The 20,997-nt window shown below is 44.8% G+C and overlaps 2 protein-coding genes across 2 annotated transcripts in view; one reads left to right on the top strand and one right to left on the bottom strand.

The window, feature by feature from the left end:
* The window catches only part of LOC119187260 (adenosine deaminase), a 41,180-nt gene extending 25,258 nt beyond the window's left edge, over positions 1 to 15,922 (bottom strand). Inside the window, exon 1 of the mRNA XM_075875384.1 lies at positions 15,588 to 15,922. The gene's annotated coding sequence lies outside the window, so the exon portion shown is untranslated. The remainder of the gene's footprint in view (positions 1 to 15,587) is intronic.
* On the top strand, positions 10,075 to 18,083 carry LOC142774206 (uncharacterized). The gene is made up of 6 exons (XM_075874600.1): positions 10,075 to 10,095; positions 10,208 to 10,272; positions 10,436 to 11,303; positions 12,319 to 12,387; positions 12,460 to 12,549; positions 17,905 to 18,083. The coding sequence occupies exons 1-6, from the start codon at positions 10,075 to 10,077 to the stop codon at positions 17,983 to 17,985; spliced, it is 1,194 nt and encodes a 397-aa protein (XP_075730715.1). The 3' UTR covers positions 17,986 to 18,083.
* The last annotated feature ends 2,914 nt before the right edge of the window (positions 18,084 to 20,997 follow it).

Raw genomic sequence — 20,997 nt, 5'->3', positions numbered from 1 at the left:
TCCAACAAGCAACCCGTTCTTGTGCTTTCCGTTGACTTCATGCTCTCCCATAAGAGAATACCATGTACTCTAAATCGGTAACCACTTTTTCTAAGAACACATTGAAGGTAGCCTAGCGCGGTCTCGTTGTAGAGGAAGATGTTTTAAGTCATCTCCATTCACTGTATAGACAACGCACAACATTCGTACACACTATTAGAGACAGCTGTCAGTAACTCTCCAGTAGTCGTATGCGTAGTACCATAATATACCTGGACATTATTACGCTAGCTGCACTGGGCTATATTAGGCTGAAACCATATTTTTTTTTTTTTTTACTGGTCGGCACCTCTGTCAGTCCCGATATCTTGTAGAAAACTACCGAAGCCACTTCCCCTCAAATCGAAAGCTGTACGATGTGTGAGGCATTGATTTTATACATGTCTCTCCCGCGTTTCTGCTTGACAGCGTGAGAGTCCATAAGCATGGCGAATACGTAACTTTCTTTTATCGATTGATTCATATGATTCGTTCATTATTCATTGATAAATCCATTGATCGATGTATTCATTCATTGATCGATAAATTGATTCATGGATGGATTCATGCATTCATTCTTCAGTGCTCCTCCTGATTGAACTTGCTCCTTGTTTGGTGAGGAATTCATAGCAGGCATTGAAAAGGCACCATTCCAAGCATTTTAACGATCTTGCAGTCGTTCGAAAAAACGATGAAATAAATATAACGTCTTTTTTTTTCATTACGTGTTATGATGTTGGTTATAGGTAATGCTGCTTGACTAGGCAGCAGAATTCGATCATAAAACCAGGTCGACCAAGCAGGCTACGTAGGATGACTTAGGCTAGGAGTGCCTTTTATATTCGGTACCATCGGAAGCTTCGAACGGTGATCAACCAACGGTTTCAAGATTGCAAGTGCTGTGCCCTCAAAAACGGTCACCTCATATACCAGCTCGTAACGTCGAAACTGAAAGGACATTTTCACTTTTTTTTTCAAGGCTAAGGAAAGGGTCTTGTTAGCTTCTCAGATAAAAAGAACGTGCGTAATGTTCATGGCGATATTTTGAAATTTTTATGTAGTTCAAAAGAACTTTTATTTGAATACACTTTCCCAAATGACGGAAGAAAACTGTAGAAAATCGGCGGGCTATTTTCTAACGCTCCTTTTGCCCACCTATGCTATTCCGACTCATTGGTAGACGAAACCCGAAGTCATCAAGGGTCTGTAACTGGGCGCTCGCTGGCCAATTGTGCGGTGACCCTCAAATTGTTACTAATTTAAATTACCTCTGGTCTAAAATAAATACACGTTGTGTTATCTCCCTTTTCGTGTGATTAAGTGCTATTGCCTGTCTTGCCTTAAATTTAAATGCAAAGCATTTCTTAGCGAACATGGGTGCCCTCGAACGTATCCATCCATCCATCCATATCCATCCATCCATCCATATCCATCCATCAATCCATCCATCCATCCACGACTTTTAGCTCTGCTGGCCGTTTCAATAATGGTATCGATACCAAACTTGGTATGGCATAACATGACTGTATGAAGAACATATTTGACTTGTGATAACATGAAAATAATTACACGTATGTCACGAATGTCATGATTTACATTTCATGGTCCTGTAGCTCTTGCGGTGGTATTCTTCATATGGCATGTTTCAAAACTGATATGGTATGGCTTGATTGCATGGCGAACACAAGCAACAGACCCCAACATGAAAATCATGACATGCGTGTCATATACCGACATGACGCGGTCGTTTCGCTAGCGTCACATATACCAAATTTGGTATTACAGTACGTGAATGAATGAGGAAGGCATGTGACTGGTGCAAACATGGTAGTCATAAGATGCGTTTTATGTAACATGACTACATGCTACGCTCATGATGCGCTCGCAGCCGTTTCGCTAGCTTCACATGTACCAACCTCGGTATTATGCGACGCGAACGGATGACATAGGTAAAAGACGCATTCAAACATGATAATCACGACATGCGTGTCATGTAACAACATGACTACATGCCACACTGATGATGCGCTCGCGGCCGTGTCGCTAGCTTCACACATGCCAAATTTGGTATCCCGTGACGCCAATGGATGATCAATGTATGTGACTGGTGCAAACATGATAATCGTGAGGTGCATTTCATGTGAGAACATGACTACATGCCACAGTCAAGGCGCCAGTACATTTCGACGATGTGGTGGTTTAGGGACGTTCAACCCCACATATAATAATAATAATAATAATAATAATAATAATAATAATAATAATAATAATAATAATAATAATAATAATAATAATAATAATAATAATAATAATAATAATAATAATAACAGCGACCAGGATATCACGTCCCAAAACCACGATACGATTATGAGAAACACCGCAGTGGAGGGCTCCGAAAATATTTCGACCATCTTGTGTCACCTTCACCGAAATGCGACCGCCGCGGTCAAAATCGAACCCGCAACCTTCAGGCCCACAACATAGCGCCATAGCCATGGCGTCCACCATGGCGGACGCCTTTACCAGTCGTGCGCTTGCAATGGGACATCGTCTGGAACACTGTTCAATCAACCACCAAAACTCGTGCTAACATCAAAACTTTGAAAAGTTTGGATTTTCCTGAAGCTTGCAGTCCTTGCCCTTTTTACATGTCCAGCGGATGGGTTTTATTACGCATCCACTAAATTGAACTCGCTGCTATCTTGGTGCATTCGATCTGCACCGTGGGTACAACGCATTCATGTGGGCCACATACAAAGGGGGGTCAAATGTTCCCAGGCCACTATACCATGTATTTCCATGGAAGCGTGGTCTGGGAACTTTTGAGGAGGACTGTACTTTCATGTGTTGCCAGCATGAATCCGTAAAGGGTAGTGGCTGCAGCCGAGGAAAGCTCTTTGTTCGAGACACTCGCTTACGGAGAGTAAGGGCCCGGGTTCGAAACCGAGCAGCGAAATTAAAACTTAATTCCATGTACGTATTTCCTTATATACGGCTATCGTCTTATGTGACAGACAGACGGAGGGACGGGCGAACAGTCTTGTCTCGCTTTAAAATGCATTCTTCACTCCCCCCTTGTGCTCACGCTAGCGGACACACTAGCTACCGTGTCAAGTAATGCGTAATGAGGGTATCTTGCTCATCGAATTAAGCAAGGTTTGGAACTTTATACCAAACTTGCTTTGGAATGTTCCAGTACTTTGTGTAAGCGTCCTGCAGACTTCGGGTAGCAATTTTCTCACAATATGAGAAAACCCCATCAAGAGTGAATAAGCGGTTGGTTGGAAATACAATTTACATGTTCCCATGGCCCCAGACCCCCCACTGTTAAACCAAAAGTGAAAAAAAAAGAGTGACCGCTGTCTACGTCGCCTGTTTTCGTCAGTCAACGACCACATCAGTGGTGTAACAATAACGGTACTGAGCTGCTGACCCGAATGTGACGGGTTCGATCAGCATCACGGTGGTCAAATTTCGGTGACGGCAAAATTACAGGGTCCCGTGTGCTGCACGATGTGAGTGCACACTAAGGAACACCAGATGGTTTCGCTTGTACGGCTCCAATCACGCTGTGCATCCCAAATCATATTTTGGTTTTGACCCGTAAAACACGAGTTATTATGAGTCATGCTTTAATTAGTCATTACATGATTAAAAAGAAAAATAACTGGTGGAAATTACGTTTTCTTATCGATAAGGATGATGTACGCTTTCTTCGAAAGGGGCAAAAAAGCTGCCCACCCTTTGGCAAGTGTGTTTAGAAAAAGTGGTTTACAATTTATAGTACTCGGTACTCTACTATGGGGAGAGCTGAAAGCCGTCCCTTGAGCCTCACGCCGCATCAAGAAAAAAAAAAGAGAATAAATGAAAAAGTGTGTGGCGGTCCGTGACGATTCAGAGTTCTACATACCCTACTACGGAAGAGCATTTCAAGTATTTCTGCTCTTGTGGGGGTGCACAAATATGGCAAGTAAAATATCAAACTGCGACTACTAAATTTTCAGAAAAGTTTCACGAAAAACTTTTCTGTTCCTTCCACAGTTAATGCTCCTAGCGTGCAGACATATAATTTTCCTGTAATGTCCTCCATCTGTATCGAAGCGCCAGGTGTGGCTAAGTTGATTGCTGGACTTAAATACCATTCTTCTCCAGGTTACGATTTAATAGACTCGAAGTTTTTGAAGAATACAAGTTCATTTAGTTCTATTATTTTAACAAAAATATTCCAGCAGTCACTTGACACATCTACGCTACCAATACAATGGAAAATAGGTAAGGTGGTTCCACTCTTCAAATCTGGCCAAAAAACATCCCCCGCAAATTACCGCCCTATATCTTTAACCAGTACCTGCTGTAAATTACTGGAACATATCATATTCTCACATCTAGTCAATTTCCTTGAATCAAATTCGTTTTTTACATCTGCACAGCACGGTTTTCGCAAATCGCTCTCATGCGAAACACAGTTAATATCCTTTACTCACAAGCTGCATCGCATTTTAGACCAATCATCAAAAGCTGACTGTGTTTATTTAGACTTTTCTAAAGCCTTTGACAAGGTATGCCACAAGCTGCTATTACACAAACTAAGCAAACTCCAACTCGATGACACCATAATGAAGTGGATTGTATGTTTCCTTGAAAATCGCTCGCAATTTGTTTCAGCTAATAATCATAACTCTTCATTCAGCCAGGTTTCCTCTGGTGTCCCCCAGGGATCTGTTCTTGGACCTCTTTTGTTTCTTATTTACATTAACGATCTGCCTTCTCTTATATCCTCTAATGTTCATTTGTTTGCCGACGACTGCGTAATTTTTCGCGAAATAACTGCTGACAACGACTCCTACTCTCTCCAGTCAGATCTAAATAGTGTAAGCAACTGGTGCAAAGAATGGTTAATGGAACTTAATGTCACTAAATGTAAAGTAATGCGTGTATCGAGAACTACTAGTTGTATGCCTATATATTACCTGAACAATACACCACTTGAAATCGTTTCCTCTTACAAGTACTTAGGTGTTCATATTACCAACAATTTAACTTGGACGAAACACATCGAATACATTATTAACAAGGCAAACCGCATGCTAGGTTATTTACGTCGAAACTTTTTTTCAGCCCCGTCTTCTTTAAAACTTCTTCTATACAAAACACTAATCAGATCCAAACTAGAGTATGCAACACCAGTATGGGATCCTTGCCACGACAACTTACTCACCGCACTTGAACTTGTTCAGAATAATTCAGCCCGTTTCATACTATCAAATTACAACAGAACGGCAAGTGTAACGGCAATGAAAAGTAGTATTGACCTCCCATCCTTAGCATCACGACGTCGCATTTTTCGCCTAACTTTATTTCATAAGATTTATTACCATGCTTCTCTCCATGCTGAACTGCTTTCACAACCTCAGTACATATCATGTCGAATTGACCATAATCATAAAGTTGGAGTTGTTTCATCTAACACTAAATATTTTGCTGAGTCTTTCATTCCAAAAACATCCCGAGAGTGGAACCACCTTCCCGCCGATGTTGTTTCCATACGCGTTAATCACCTGTTTCATCAAGCATTAGCTAATATTGTATAATCAGGATAATCTATGTTTTTTCTATTTAAACACATGCTCTGTTTTTTTCTATGTTTTGTACATCTTGTTACTCCCACTCCCCTCTTCAATGCCCATGGCCTTGAGGGTATAATAAATAAATAAATAATAAATAAAATATCCACGGACGCTTAATTTTTTTGCAAGTAAACTGAAGTATACTTTCATATTCAAATCATCCTTGTGATGAAGTGTTAATTTTTAAAAAAACTAAATTGGAGTATTTGCCGAATCCTTTGTGCCCATATATATGAAGTTCGTAAATCCTTTATGCAACCTTAATAAAATAAAAAAATGAGCCGTACGTGCATTGAGGTGAATAAACTGTCGGTCTAGTTGGTGCTTATTCAAATCAAAAATACACAAAATGTGTTTTCCTGTAGTGTCCTTAATTTTTCTTCATTGATGGTACGCATACTTTGGTATTTCAGCGTGCACTGACACGCGCACTTAAAAATTATACTCGGCGGAAAAAAAAAAACTATCCTCAGGGTCAGCACACTGAAAAAAAATGGTAGAACCTCACATTGCGTGTACGATTATTGATTAACTCGCGAGGCCAGCGAAACTTTGGTGAGACGGGCAAGGCATTTCAATATCTTTATTGTACTTAAGCCCATCGCCGTCTTTCTATCTGTGTTTAGTAAGCGCGAAGATGACACAAATTTCACGGTGCTCTTCCCTATGCGCTCTCCTCCTGCTCCTGGGTAGTCATCTTATTGGTCCATTGATGCAAACGGCACGTTTACAAGTTCGTCAATTACACCAGCTTATTTCTGAGCAGAGTTGTACGTGCATGCGTCGTCTCGGGTGACGGTCGCTTAGGCCGCAAGACATGTGGGCTGCTAGATCGAGCACTTGTTTCCAGTAGTTTCACGTTACTATTTCATACGTGATACGCATGTAGCGTTTCATAAAGGACCATTAACGTGTGGAATAGAGTGGCGGTGTTCGCGAAATGATGATGAATTTTTAATGCCAAGTAAAAAAGAAATTTCGAAACCGACCATGAAGCCCAATTCGATATTGACGTTCACATCATAGCATTTCATGCCACACGTATAGCGTTGAATAATATACTACGCTATACTTGCGACAATCTTCAGAAAACGCGCTCTAATTAATCACGTGTTATGTTCGTTATAGCGCTGCTAACGATAAAGTTATTGCTCATAATGATGCACTTAACAAGATCTTTCATATTTCGTGATTGCACATACCGGTGGCCTATAAGACGTATTTCGAGTAAGCGAGTCGCGCAGTCTCATTTCGTACCGACTACATTGCTGGCAATTTTAGCCTTTTATTGCCTGTTTATTAAGGCGAAAGCCTCAGATGCCTTGTCAAATGGGAAATTTGATCGTCGGTGGCAAACGTGTTGTGGCGTCGGGAGACGATTTATGCAAAGAATTATCATAACGTTCTGACGTCACACATCACAAAAATTGACGGCGTGACCAAGGCATCAGAAATAATTGTCTAACGCCATCTATTTTCTACATTGTATAAAAAATAGCTGCGTTCATTTACTGGAGCTGATGGATTCGAGAGTCCAGGGATCGACCAGATCACAGTTCGGACAAACGTCTTTCTCTTCTTGCATGCGTCCCGCTGTAGGAATATGATCAATAACATTCGAGAGGCCTCAGAACATTGATCTGCGGAGCAGCGTGCAAAACAGGTATATGTACACGACCTATTTGCCTTATACACAATCTCGAAAATTCCTGCATCAAATCACCCTGTGTGATTAGATTTACACGAATTTACTCAGCATGTGTCAATCACCTCGTCCAAAACACGAGGTGATTGAGACTTCTTGCACGGTTGGAAATATGTGTATCTTGCCTTGGCTACTACGTGCGATTGTAGGATGACACTTTTCAAATGCATATCATGAAGACTACTGGTAGCTATTGATAGGTAGGTGACAGATAATTGTGACAATTGTTCGGAGCATGATTGTCTAATATGTCGGCTAATGTACGCTCAAACCGGCTAAATTGTATGGTTGATCCTAATTTATGCCAACGTAGCTGTTTTTCGGTAAATGACGCAGTTTTATAGAACGCATGCACATTATGTAACATATTTACAGTTCGCCGAAAACTCGTATGGTCGGGTAGCGGGTTGCACTTACGAAAGCGCGGTCTTTTAACGAGTCGACGAGAATAGTTTTGACGTTTCGGAGCCTGCATAGATTCGCGTTATCCTGTTGTTACGCGATAAGTGCAGTACTGAACAATGGGACACGTCAGTGGCCCTGTGGAAATTCGCGAACGCCAACACTTTTTTTCACTACATCAATGACTGTAATATTTAAAGTACGCTACGGGAACGTTACCCAGTATACAGAAATAGTGCTTCATTTTTTTTTAACAGCAAAGTATTATGCAGAAGTCCACCAAGACATCGCTGACTGATTCATGTCACGGATATGACGTTGTAAAGTGTACACTGACAGACGAAGAAAAGAAGAACTAGTTGAAAAAGATCCGTCGCAGGCAGTCAAAGCTACGAACCTTCGCTCCACAATGTGCGGCACGAAACGACTCGGCCACAAAGCCCGCAAGCCACACCATGCTAACGGTGTGCTATTTATATATTACACTTACCGTCCCCGGTACGCAGAGCTTGGAAGCACTTTATCTCGTTATCGCCAGTGAGATGGCGCGAAGGGTGCAATTTAAAGGTTTTCGCCTCGCTCATTGCTACGCACGGAAGCCTCCGCACTTGCACTTTGCCCTAAAGGGCACGATCGCCGTATGCGCGCGCTTATCTCGTGATGGAGGTGGATTTTAGTCTTCTGCCTTCACCTAAAGTTTGCGTTGTAGTATCAGAGCGCGTGAAGGTCACTTCGCTCGCTGCAGCAGCCGCGTTTGCGAGGGGGGCGCACTGTTCAAACCATAACCTCCGAGATGGCGAGCGCACGGCCGCGCACCCGCCATTTCGGAGGTAATGTTCAAGCACGAAGAAGTAACAACTGCGACAGTTGCTCAATCGCGCTCGTCATGTGTGTTCTTTTCGTGCGTTTTTAGTGTATTGAGTAGCGTGCTGCAAGCTTTGAGCTGCTTTCTATTAGTCGCACGACATTCAAATTTCATAGCATCGGATTGTTTCCCACTTGCGGCGAATCAGTGCACAATAAACGCTCAACTACCTCTATGAAGGCACTTTCCACTTTCGTGCTATAATGACTGTTATGATGGAGAAATCAGCCGTGTATTTTTCTTTCAATTCGGGCAGTGAATTGGTGTAGTCGCATTGTTACGTAAAATGAGACGAGACGTTACTGTTTGCCAGTGTATTGACACCCATCAAGAAAAGGCACAACACGCGCAGTGCGCAAGCCGGTCCACTTCGTTGTCTTCTGATCGCTGATATGTCAGCTATATACGTAGCATTATAAACAGCATGCTGCGGATTTCGGTGGTCACAGAAACATGAAGGTGGAAATAATGAGGTTAATCAGCATAGCACCTGTATAATGGAAGGACCGTTGGTGCTAGGTGTTTCATAACGAAAGAATTTAGAAAATACGGCATTTCTAGTCGAGGCGCAACTGTAGCATTGCTTAAAATTATGTGCCGGAAAGGGTTTTTCTCTTACCTCTCTCACACTTTCTCTCTCTCTGTGTTTCTGGTGCATAGCATTTGCAATAAATAGGCAAACAATGTCCCATAACTCGCGCCCCATCCGAATGTCCCATCAACTCTTTACGTATTCAAGTAGCGTGTGAAACGACTGCACGAAGGTGGGTCGAAAATATCCCTTTGCGGCAAACGTTTCTGTTCATCAAAAACCTCCTCCCTTTCCGCGTTCGGTTTTCATAAGCACATTTCTCCGATTATAGCGCAACACGCACTTTGGCCTTATGACCACAGGCACACACGATCGTCGATTCCTTTTTGTTGTACGCAACGCTTCGTGCACACCCACCTAATTCAAGGTTACATGAAAATGAGAGGATCGACTGAATCGATCGTAACTTCGCTGATGATCTTGACCTTGAAGCGAGTGCCGCAGAAAAAAAATTGTTCATTCGTTGACGTGAACGCTGCCGTCCTGTGCTGTCACAGTAAAGAACGAAGCCAGGTGCACGCGTCCTGGGAATTACTGCGAGCGTCTAACATGCGGTAAGGTGGCATGGTGCAAAAGTGGTTAAGACATCGTTACGCTCCGATAATGTCCACCTTATGACTCTTCCTGCAAAACGAATGATATCCCAATGCGAGCCGAGCTGTTGCTTGATTAGTTTTCACTGTTCTTAAGTTAGGCTAAGAAGTAACAAAATATCTTTAGGTAGTGGACGATGCTAGATCATCTAACTGGATGTACATATTAAACGCGCATATTCCGGTAAAGGTTTCATAGTTTTTTTTTTTTTTGAAAGCCTGGCTAATGTCAGTTCGGAAGCCATTAGACTGCGCCATCACGAAGAAAAAACATGAGGAAAGTCGTCATTCAGGTAATGAAGAGTTTTGTACGAAAGAAGGGTCAAAAGATACCACCGAAGGTACCGAGAGGTGCGACAGATATACTGCTCGTCCGATGCCTCATAAATCGGTTCTCCTTCGCAGGGTTGTTGCGGCAGTTCGAGCAAGACTGACGAGGCCGTTGAAACACCGGCCCCGTATAAGCGAAGGTAACCGAACAACGCAACAAACCAGAACAACGAGGGTCGACTTTGTCGTCCCCGTCAAGGAAACGACAGCTTCCAATTCCAAGAAGGCCAAGTGCTCCTTGATGGTGGCTCGATTGTTGTGGTACAGCAGACTAACCCGCTTTTTCGGGTGCTTTTTCGTAAGCAACCTGAGCATCGAGACGCTGGAGAACGCCGTCGCCACTTGGAAGAGTCCATACACCGCGTACGCGGCGCTCTGCTTTTCCGCATTTCTCGGTTACCAGGTCGTCGCACTGACGTCCATCTCCAGGTCCGTCGACGTGCACAAGACGTTTCCCCGACACTTGAGGTTCGTTTCTTACGCCATCACTGTGGCGAAGGTGTGCGTCAACTACGTGTCCTTCTGCCTCGGCTCTCAAGGTCTGCTCGAGTTTTTGAAGGGCGCGACGGCGTTCGAGACGTCCACCTCATTTTCGGCCGCGGTTAAGAGGAGGCTCGACCGTGGTCGACGCCTGTTCGATGCCGTCGTTCGGGCCATGCTCTTCGCGTCTTTCGTCGGTGCGTTCATCATCGCCCTCGCGGACGGCCTGAAAAAGCTGCCCCCGACGTCCGCTCCTTGGCGGGCTGTGGTTGTAACGGGTGCACTTTGCTGCGCAATGGCGTTCTTCTTGTACGACTCCACGGTACACGTGATCACGACTCGCTGCTCGGAAGTTCTGCTTCGATACCTCGAGTCCGAGTTGCTCAGACTCGAAGCGAACTGCTCGAACCAGGTAGCTCACTGCGCGCAGCTCAACTCGGCTTCCGAGATCGCCGCGGTTCGCGTGAATGTGTGTAAGATTAAGGCCCTCAAGGCGAAGCTGGACAAGATTTGCGGTCCAGCAATCGCGGCCTCCTCCACCAGTCTGCTGGCTTTGCTCTGCCTCAACGTGTACAGGTCCTTCACTATGGACGTCACTGAATCGGAGCTTTGGTTGCCCATCGTGTACACGCTCTATTGCGGTCTCTGCTTGGTCGAAATGGCTTTTGTGAGCCAAGACCTCGCGAAACAAGTAAGTAATATAGGTTGGTATTGGAGGACTTTACGAAGTCGCGCACGCTGCGATTGGTTAGTGTAATCAGGACCACTGAGCTGAACTACGCCCTTTGGGCTTTTCAAAATGGCCCAGATGTCTGCGCTTAGTTTCGGAAGGAAATTGAGGTTCTCGAATGTTCTCAAAACGTCACTCAGTGCATAGCCGATTAACAGTCTAAGTGTTCACCATTCAATTCATTTCGGCGAAAAAGAAAAAAAATGGTCGAATATTGTTTATTCGAAAGGAGTAGTGAATACTGTAGTGTTCACTGCCCTAATATCCCTTATGAAGTAAAGTTTGACGGAAGCCCGTCTGGTCGGGATGATACATGGTTGAAGGTAAAAAAACCTGGAGGCACTGCGCCGACCAAAGTAAAGTTTTAAAAGAAAAAAAAACAGAGAGAAAAGATGTTTGGGCTCCCACAAGGAAGCCTTGTTCCCATTGAAATGAAAACATGTGTAAAGCAGTTTTCGTTTCACTGTGAACAAGGCTTCGTGTCGGAGCCAAAACGTCTTTTCTCTGCGTTTTTTTCTTTTCTTTTCAAACTTTTACTTTTGTCGGCGCAGTGCCTTCAGGTGTTTTACCTTCAACCGTAGTATCACTAATACTGAGTATATTTGATACTATAGAAATTACGTGCTTCGTCAAATGCAAGTTTTATATCAGATCACTGACTATGTGTCAATTAGCGCAAAATTGTCTTTGTGAGTTGCATTCGTTAAGCCGTCTTGTTGGAAGCATCAAAGCGTGAGTGAATTTTAAAAAAATAGATAGTGTTGATGAAATGCCACATTGGAATACCACGTCACGAAATCTAAAGCGATGTGCTTAAAAGTGGCTATAAGCGTTTGTTTGAGAGCTGCGTAATAAAAGCCTCACAACTGAATAACAGAATTTTTCGATTGCGGAGGTCACACTATTTTTTGTCATTTATTTAGCGTGGAATTATCATTGTTGACGAAATAAATGATGCGCGAATCATGTCTTTCAGGCAAAGAAGCTAAAGAACACCACCAAATCAGTAGCCATGATTCGTTCATCGAAAGAGTATGTGCAACAGGTAAGCCACGAGCTCCGACGACCTCCATCGAGATGTAGTTGTATATATTCAGCGGCGTTTTCTTTCACGCAGATACGATATCTTCACAGTACCATCGAACCCGAGGAAATGTGCTTGACCGGTGCCAGCTTCTTTCGCCTTGACCGGGGTCTTCTTCTTAGAGTAAGTCACATAATGGTAAAAAAATCCCATAATGTCACAAGCGGTTACATAAAATCCCATTTCACATTGCGAACAGGTGAGGGCCCAGTAATATTCATCAGGTGCGCATTCTTGTTCAAAGATGTATGTAAGCAGACGTGGCTTTGTATAGCATGGGCTGTTACCCTTCTCCCACGAAATAGTTGTGGTTCACAACAAAGAAACAGTTATTCACAAGATAACGCATATCAAAGTAACACGCCAACTTCACGCCAATACTTTTTTTTGCCTCGTCGGTATGTTACTTTCATGGGCGATGCTGTGATATCTTATTCGCCTAACTTTTAAAAAAAAAGCGCCCTTAGAAGAGGAACAGACCTGATTGATATGTGGGGTTTAGCGTCCCAAAACCACCATATTATTATGAGGAGGGCTCCGGAAATTTCGACCACCCGGGGTTCTTTAACGTGCTCCCAAGTCTGAGCACACCGGCCTACAGCATTTTCGTCTCCATCGAAAATGCAGCCGCCGCAGCCGGGACTCGATGCCGCGAGCAGCGGGTCAGCAGCCGAGTAAGGGGTGCAGACCTGTTCAACGGTGAACTATTTCAAATGCTACATTGAACTGTTACTGAACGTTTGTGGGATTTATGAAATTGTTGCGTGGTTGTGAAGACGCCGGTTTCTAAACGACATAATTAAGAATTTATGCTCTACGCGTGCTGCGAAAAGGCACACATCTTTGTAGCCACATTTCGAATGACCTGCGCTGTAGAAACACTTACACAAGTATATATTACTCAAGGTATTATGTGACAGAAAAAGTGCTGAAGGTAAAAAAACACGCGTGACATTTTTCTTTGCCCGTAATACAATACCAGAGTCATCCATCCCTGCTTAGCTTTCAGCGCTTTCGTCAGGACCAGGTGTGTTTTATCTAGGGACCTTAGACCAGGGAAGAGAGAACGCAATTGCAGCGTCCGACAAATATCTGCAACTCCACTTTTACGGGACTGATTAGAGTCATCCATCCCTGCTTAGCTTTCAGCGCTTTCGTCAGGACCAGGTGTGTTTTATCTAGGGACCTTAGACCAGGGAAGAGAGAACGCAATTGCAGCGTCCGACAAATATCTGTAACTCCACTTTTACGGGACGGATTAGAGTCATCCATCCCTGCTTAGCTTTCAGCGCTTTCGTCAGGACCAGGTGTGTTTTATCTAGGGACCTTAGACCAGGGAAGAGAGAACGCAATTGCAGCGTCCGACAAATATCTGTAACTCCACTTTTACGGGACTGATTAGAGTCATCCATCCCTGCTTAGCTTTCAGCGCTTTCGTCAGGACCAGGTGTGTTTTATCTAGGGACCTTAGACCAGGGAAGAGAGAACGCAATTGCAGCGTCCGATAAATATCTGTAACTCCACTTTTACGGGACGGATTAGAGTCATCCAACCCTGCTTAGCTTTCAGCGCTTTCGTCAGGACCAGGTGTGTTTTATCTAGGGACCTTAGACCAGGGAAGAGAGGACGCAATTGCAGCGTCCGACAAAAATCTGTAACTCCACTTTTACGGGACGGATTCTAAAAAAAATGTTTCCCCGGTGAATTCATGAAGCAATAAGCTTTTCTTTTAGTGAATCCATTTCACGACTACCCGGAAAAGTGTTGCAGAGCGTCACTAAAGTAAAGTGCTGCAGTGTGAAACTAAAACAAAGCTAGGAACTTAGTTTAAAAGCAAAACTTGGAATTAAAGAAAATGCTAGATGAGCAAGCGGTCAGACCATTGAAGCTTCCCGATACAAATAACGAATCAGCTAAGCGCCCACTATGCTTTATTTCTTCTTTTTACGAATCAGCGAGGCGCCCACTTCGCGTATGTAAGGCAACACGCGAACCTACAAAGCTGCTCACTTTATTAATGTTTCTGCTGGCGACAATGATAAAATATGTCGGAGTGTTTGGGAATGATGCAGGGTAGTCCCGGATCGACCTTTAAAACAGCCACTCGTTACGCAATTCCCATGTTTTGACGCCTACAAGCTAGCGCTATTCTACGCTTCCACGATGCAGTATCCCCCAGAGTCCTTCAATACTTTTACTGGCCATGAAGATTCGGCGAAAGTTTGGTGTAGGGACAGAGTCAACTGCTAGAAGCACCCTCACTTTTCGCTGATTCTTGGTTTTATTTTTATTTTATTTTTTTGCGATTGATGTATCACCGCGGCGTCGTACCGCGTTTAAAGTTCGATTGCTCAAGCAATGTACTACTTTCGCAGCGCTTCTTTATTATGCTGGGTAGTTTACTCATGCTGTGTATCTTTCTATTTTTATTGTTTTCACTGTAAAGGCGAAAACCATACAAGCATCATTAAACGTCAGAAATGACCGGCTGCGCCCTGCGCCAGCGGGATCAACACGCGACGCAAAAAAGAAAAAAAAACTTGTACTCGTGACACATTGACCGAAAATTAAGTTTTCGGGCTATAAAGCTTGTGCAAGTTTCTTTTTTTTATAGTTGTTTTGGTGCATCCTCTCTTGCGCCGTTTTTTTTAGCATACTTTAATTGGCAGCGCTGAAGTCTCTGTTCCAAGCAACGAATGTGTGCTTTGAAATTTCGAAGCTGTGTGGGGCTGCATGTAGCTCCGTCTGTTCGGCATGTCACCTACACTTTTGGTCGACTCAGTACCCGTGTAAAAGAAAACGACTGGCATTTATATGCTTTGACGAGGTTTAACGTCCCAAAATCACGCTATGATCACGAGAGACGCCGTAGTTGAGGACTCCGGAAATTTCGACCATCACAGTTTCTTTAACGTGCACCTCATCTTCAGTACACGGACCCCCGCCGTGTCCGCGATTCGAACCCGCGACCTGCGAAGGTCAGCAGTCAAGCACCATGACCAGCAGACCACCGCGACGAGTGACGGCGAGCATTTCACTCATCGAACTTCTGCATTATTGGCATGCAACGACCATGACCTCCGAGATGGCGGGCACGCGGACGCCGTGCGCCCGCGATCTCGAAGGCCATGCAACGACAAAGAAGCGGCCAGTGTGCTCACCTTCCTCAACTGCGTCGTTATGCACGGTAGCCTCGACGGTATCCAGCTCAGCTGACGTTTCCCGGCGACGCTTTGGTATGCGGACGAGCTCTAGGCCTTTTTTTTTTATATGTGGACAAACACGCCGGGAGGCCGTCGAAAATCCTCGGCACAGCGGTAGTTTCGGTACGTCTTCGTTCTAAATCTTGATTTGACAAAGGTTATTTCTACTGGAGCCCTATGCTAGCCTTAGGAACAGAAGTGATTATTGCGCAGGTATTCAAATGCATCAGGGCGTGCAAACACGGACATAAGATGCAAGTCGGGACACCACCAAACGCTTATCAACAACTGAAGTTACGCAGATCGGCGGAAAAAAAGAAAGAAGGCACGAAGACCTATCTGCGCATGGCCGTGTTCTATGCGAACCTATCAATCTGGCACACGTGGTGGTCTACGAGAAAGACGATTGTGAATGTATCTGATTTTAAATGCGAAGCATTTCTCAGCGAACGTCGGCGACTTTGAGCATATATATCTATCTATCTATCTATCTATCTATCTATCTATCTATCTATCTATCTATCTATCTATCTATCTATCTGGCCACCTACAACTTTTAGCTCTCCTGGACGTTTGGATAATGTTATCGATACCAAACTTGGTATGGCATAACATGACTGTATGACGAGCGCACTTGACTAGCCATAACATGAAAATAATGATTTGAATTTCATGGTCTTGTTGCTCTTGCGGTGGTTTCGTTCACATAACATGTTGCAAAGCTGGTATGGTATGACATGATTGCATGGAAAACACAAGCGACAGACCCTAACATGAAAATTATGACATGCGCGTCATGTGAGAACATGACTACGTACCACGCACATGATGCTCTGGCGGCCGTTTGCTAGCTTCACTTATACAAAATTCGGTATTACGGGACGTGAATGGATGACCAAGGTATGAGACTGGTGCGAACATGATAAACATGAGATGCGTGTCATGATACAACATGACTGCATGCTGCGCTCATGATGCGCTTGCGGCCGTTTCGCAAGCTTCACATGAACCAAATTCGATATTATGTGACGCGAACGGACGACACAGGTAAATGACACATCCACACATGATAATCACGACGTGCGTGTCATGTAACAGCATGACTACATGTCGCACTCATGACGCGCTTGCGACCGTTTCGCTAGCTCCGCATACACCAAATTAGGTGTTACGTGACGTCATGAAATGACGAAGGTATATGACTGGTGTAAACATGATAATCATGAGACGCGTGTCATGTAACAACATGACAACATACCACGCTCATAGCGTGCTCGCGACCGTTTCGCTAGCTCCACATGTACTAAATTTGGCATCACGGGACGTGAATAGAAGATAAACGACACATCCAAACATGATAATCATGACACGGAAGTCGTGTACGGCATAATTTACCTCCACCTCGTAACTTTGTGGTAATTTGAAAGTGACATATCAACCTTCCTCATTGGTGCTTTGCACATCATCAATTCCCACTGTGCGTAAGAACTGCCATTTTTTTGCTCGGCGCAAGTTAATCGACGGTTGGCTCACACCTGCGCAACCACAATTATCGATATACCATGTCTCAGTCATTAGACGTGTTTCTTTACTTCTATACCGGTACAAACCTGCGCTTTCATTGAACACTGTGAAGTCGCGCGGCGACTTCACAGCAGCACATCCGATTAATAGCACATGGTATCGCACAGCGCTGAATGCAGGACGAAACACTCAAAGAAGTACGCATGGACAATGCTGACTCTCAACTGAGGTTTATTACAAACGACACATTCGCAAAGAGAAATAATTATGAGCAAAAGAAAAAAAAAACAAAAAATACTTAAATCTGTTCATCGCCTGTGCATGACTTTCAGGAATTCAACTTCTTTATCGCTTAAAAGACCCGCCATCAAGCTTTAGATTTTTTTTTACACTCTCCAGAGAAGCTGATTGATTGATATGTGGGGTTTAACGTCCCAAAACCACTATATGATTATGAGAGACGCCGTAGTGGAGGGCTCCGGAAATTTAGACCACCTGGGGTTCTTTAACGTGCACCCAAATCTGAGTACACGGGCCTACAACATTCCAGAGAAGCTTGACAATTCGTAAAGTATATAGGCCTCCCAATCGAAGGACTTCCAGGCACCGGCTAAATACCAACGTTTTGCAATTCTATCTGATATACGTTGGACTTATTAAAACGCGTGAAGCAAAACGAACGATTTCAGGCATTATAACACTGACATACCTTTTGGATGGACAAATTCTTACAGACTTTTTTTTTCTTCAGGGGACTGGTTCTGTGATAACATTTGCGGTGATACTGATGCAGACGGATGGTGATTTGAAGCGTCGGATGGGCCTGCATTGAGTCGAAGCGCAGCAGTTGCAAGAGGACACCTCGACCAGACGCTATGATTGATGCCTATTTGTTAAAGCAAATAAAAACTTGGTCTCAGTTTGCACGGAGATTGGTTTCGTGGGTGCATAAACTCTTTCGTGGGGGCATTACACTGATAGTGCCCCAGAGCGACACGTCAAAATCTCGCGTTTTCCTGGCAGGAGTTAAGCAGTGTGCCTTGTATATTTGCAGATCGACTTGTAGGCGAAGATTTCGCTGGATAAGCCACAGTGGAGCGCGGCTGTTCAGCTGTATGTGTAGTCACGACGCCATGACGTTGACGAAGGCAGCGGTTGACTTATCCAAGATAAAAAATCACAGCTTTGCCGCAAAGGCGAAGGAAACGAACGCGATAGCAACAAATTGAAAGGTCATGCGCAGAATGGCAACCAGATCGAAACGTGCCCCGCTTTTCTCACGCATAAATGACGCACGAAACGTACACACAGGTACAGATGAACGCGAATAGGCGTCTCAGTTGTTACTTCGCTGTGTCTGAAAAGCGCGCCCTTTTCGCAAACGGAAGCTGTGCAACAATTGCAGTGACCTTTGTGCGCCCGATGACTACAACAGAATTGTTCCTACGGAACCCATACGCTAGCCAGGACGTACGATTATGCCCACTGCAGGATGAGGGCACGCGATCGAGCGTACACCCCCTTACTCTCTACGCGGGCCAAAGTACACGTCGGGAGAGATGAGAGAGAGAGAATAAACATTTATTTGCGACCGAGGAAATAGTGTCGGTGAGTGGGATCCTTAGTCCGGGATCCCATTGGCACGGGCCGCTGTCCTTGCTCGTCTCACGAGGGCCTCTTGGGTCTTCGTATCCGAGCTGGACAGAGCTGCCTCCCACCCTACAGTGTTGTGCTGTGCTCTGCGTTGTAGAGGTGAATTGTGTGGGCGAGCCGCCGCACGCTCACTGCGCCATCTTGCTGATAATGCTGAAAACACGGTAGTACCCTCCTTCCACCGAGATGTCCGTCAACAGTGGTGACTGGTAGATATGAATAGCTTGCCGTTTCAACGCTGAAGGAGTACCCTTCGGTGGCTCAGTGGTTAACGCATCGCCTTCACGACGCGGACGTCTCACGTTCGATTCCGCACGCCGGAGTCCTTCTGGGATTGTTTTCTTACTTGCGTTTTCATATATATAGATACGTATACATATACGGTGCATGACGCTGACGCCCTCACGACGCCGGCGGTGAAATTCAGTCGAGAGTGTCCATAATTGCTATTGCAGTGAAACTAACTCAAACTACAGCACACAATGTGTACACTGATATCGGCGAGCAGGGCGTGGGCCGTCGTTAAAACTGATAAGCGATGAAGCGCGTCGGCTTTTATACAAGTATCATACAAGATTCCTGCGTTATCGCTAGCGGCAGAACTATCACGTTCGTGTTGAGCACCGAATCTGATCAGAAGGCTCAAATAAACAGTATCTAGAAAGTTCCTAGTCATTCGCGCGCGCTTTGCGCAAGGAAGCAGTTGCACTGCAATGTGACTGATTGATTGATATGTGGGATTTAACTTACCATCCTTAAACTACCACATGATTATGAGAGACGCCGTAGCGAAGGACTCCACAAATTTCTGCCCTCTGGGGCTCTTTAACGTGCACCCGAATTTGAGCACACTGGCCTACAGCATGCCTCCATCGAAAATGCAGCCACCGCTGCCGGGATTCGATCCCGCGACCTGCGCGTCTGCAGCCGAGTACCTTAGCCACTAGACCACCGCAGTGGGACAGAAATGAATGGGACGGTAACATGAAAATAGAAAGGAAGTAGTGGGTGTGGCTTACCATGCGCAGTCTTTCCTTGCCTAGATTTGGACGGCATGATTAATTTTCTTCAGTTTAACATAATTTTGAAACGCCGTGGTCGGCCGTGGTCGGCCGTGTCAAGGCTCATATACGTACACATTGCCGGCCCGGGACATATCCCGCCATGCACAGCGGCGTTCGAAGTGTGCTTGTTTCACGTGAGGAACGAAGCTAGCATAACATCACACGATGCCATCGATAAATTGAAGTTGTGGAATCCTCCTATAGGTTGAATTAGATGGCGGCGGTGCATTACATTGCACTGCCGTCAGGATAGCACTCATTTCTTTAAGTGTGAATACACTTTATAAGCGACCCCAAACCATCCACCGCCGTCGGCGGCGTCCGCAGTCTTCTCTCTATCTTTAAAAGAAAGAGGACTTGGCGGGCCGCAGCGCGACGCTCTACCGAATAAGCCACGGACGCGACGCTGATATCGGTGTCAGTAACGCGCCTTATACCCCCTCCCCCTTCGCTCGCTCCGCCGCTCTCCTCGCTCGCTGCAGCTGCGCGCGCACCCCTCTCTCTCGCACGCCCGCCTTCTCTCTCAGTCTCCCGTCGAGAGCGGGTCGTGAGGGGGAGTAAAGTTAAAATCCGTTGGCATTGGCCAGTGAGTTAACGTGAACTCCCCCGTGTGATCAAATTGCGATTCCCAGGAACCATTACACCATAAAGGCACCATAGTGTGATTAATAAATATAATAGTGCGGATTGCTGTGTAGATGGTGCTGTATGTATATGTCGTTGAGAATAATATAACTAGATGACGTTAGTGGTTTTCACAACATATTTACTGTGTGAATGATGAGTGGGGCGAAGCGTACATCCGCGCGCTCCAGGGAGACAGACAGACGATTCACAGTTTACCAATAAAACCTTCCGATGCTTCGCTCCGCTCATCATCATTCATTCCGTGGATATGCTGTAATTTTTTTCGCTATTGATGCAACCATTCGAATTTTTGCAAATATTAGCCAAAACGGAAGTACAAAAGTAGCCATAATTAAACAGATGTTCAAAAAGATGTGTAACGATTTAGAGTATACCAGGTAATCTACCATGGGAGAGCTGAAAGCCGTCCCGTAGACCTGTCACTTCATGAAGCCATTGAGAACTCAGAGCCGTAGTGCCCACTCAAGAACCAAGAAAAT

Source organism: Rhipicephalus microplus, chromosome 10 (genome assembly GCF_043290135.1).
Source record: "Rhipicephalus microplus isolate Deutch F79 chromosome 10, USDA_Rmic, whole genome shotgun sequence".
Lineage (NCBI taxonomy): Eukaryota > Metazoa > Arthropoda > Arachnida > Ixodida > Ixodidae > Rhipicephalus > Rhipicephalus microplus.
The sequence above is the reverse complement of the archived record's forward strand: the minus strand, read 5'-3'. Positions and strand labels throughout refer to the sequence as shown.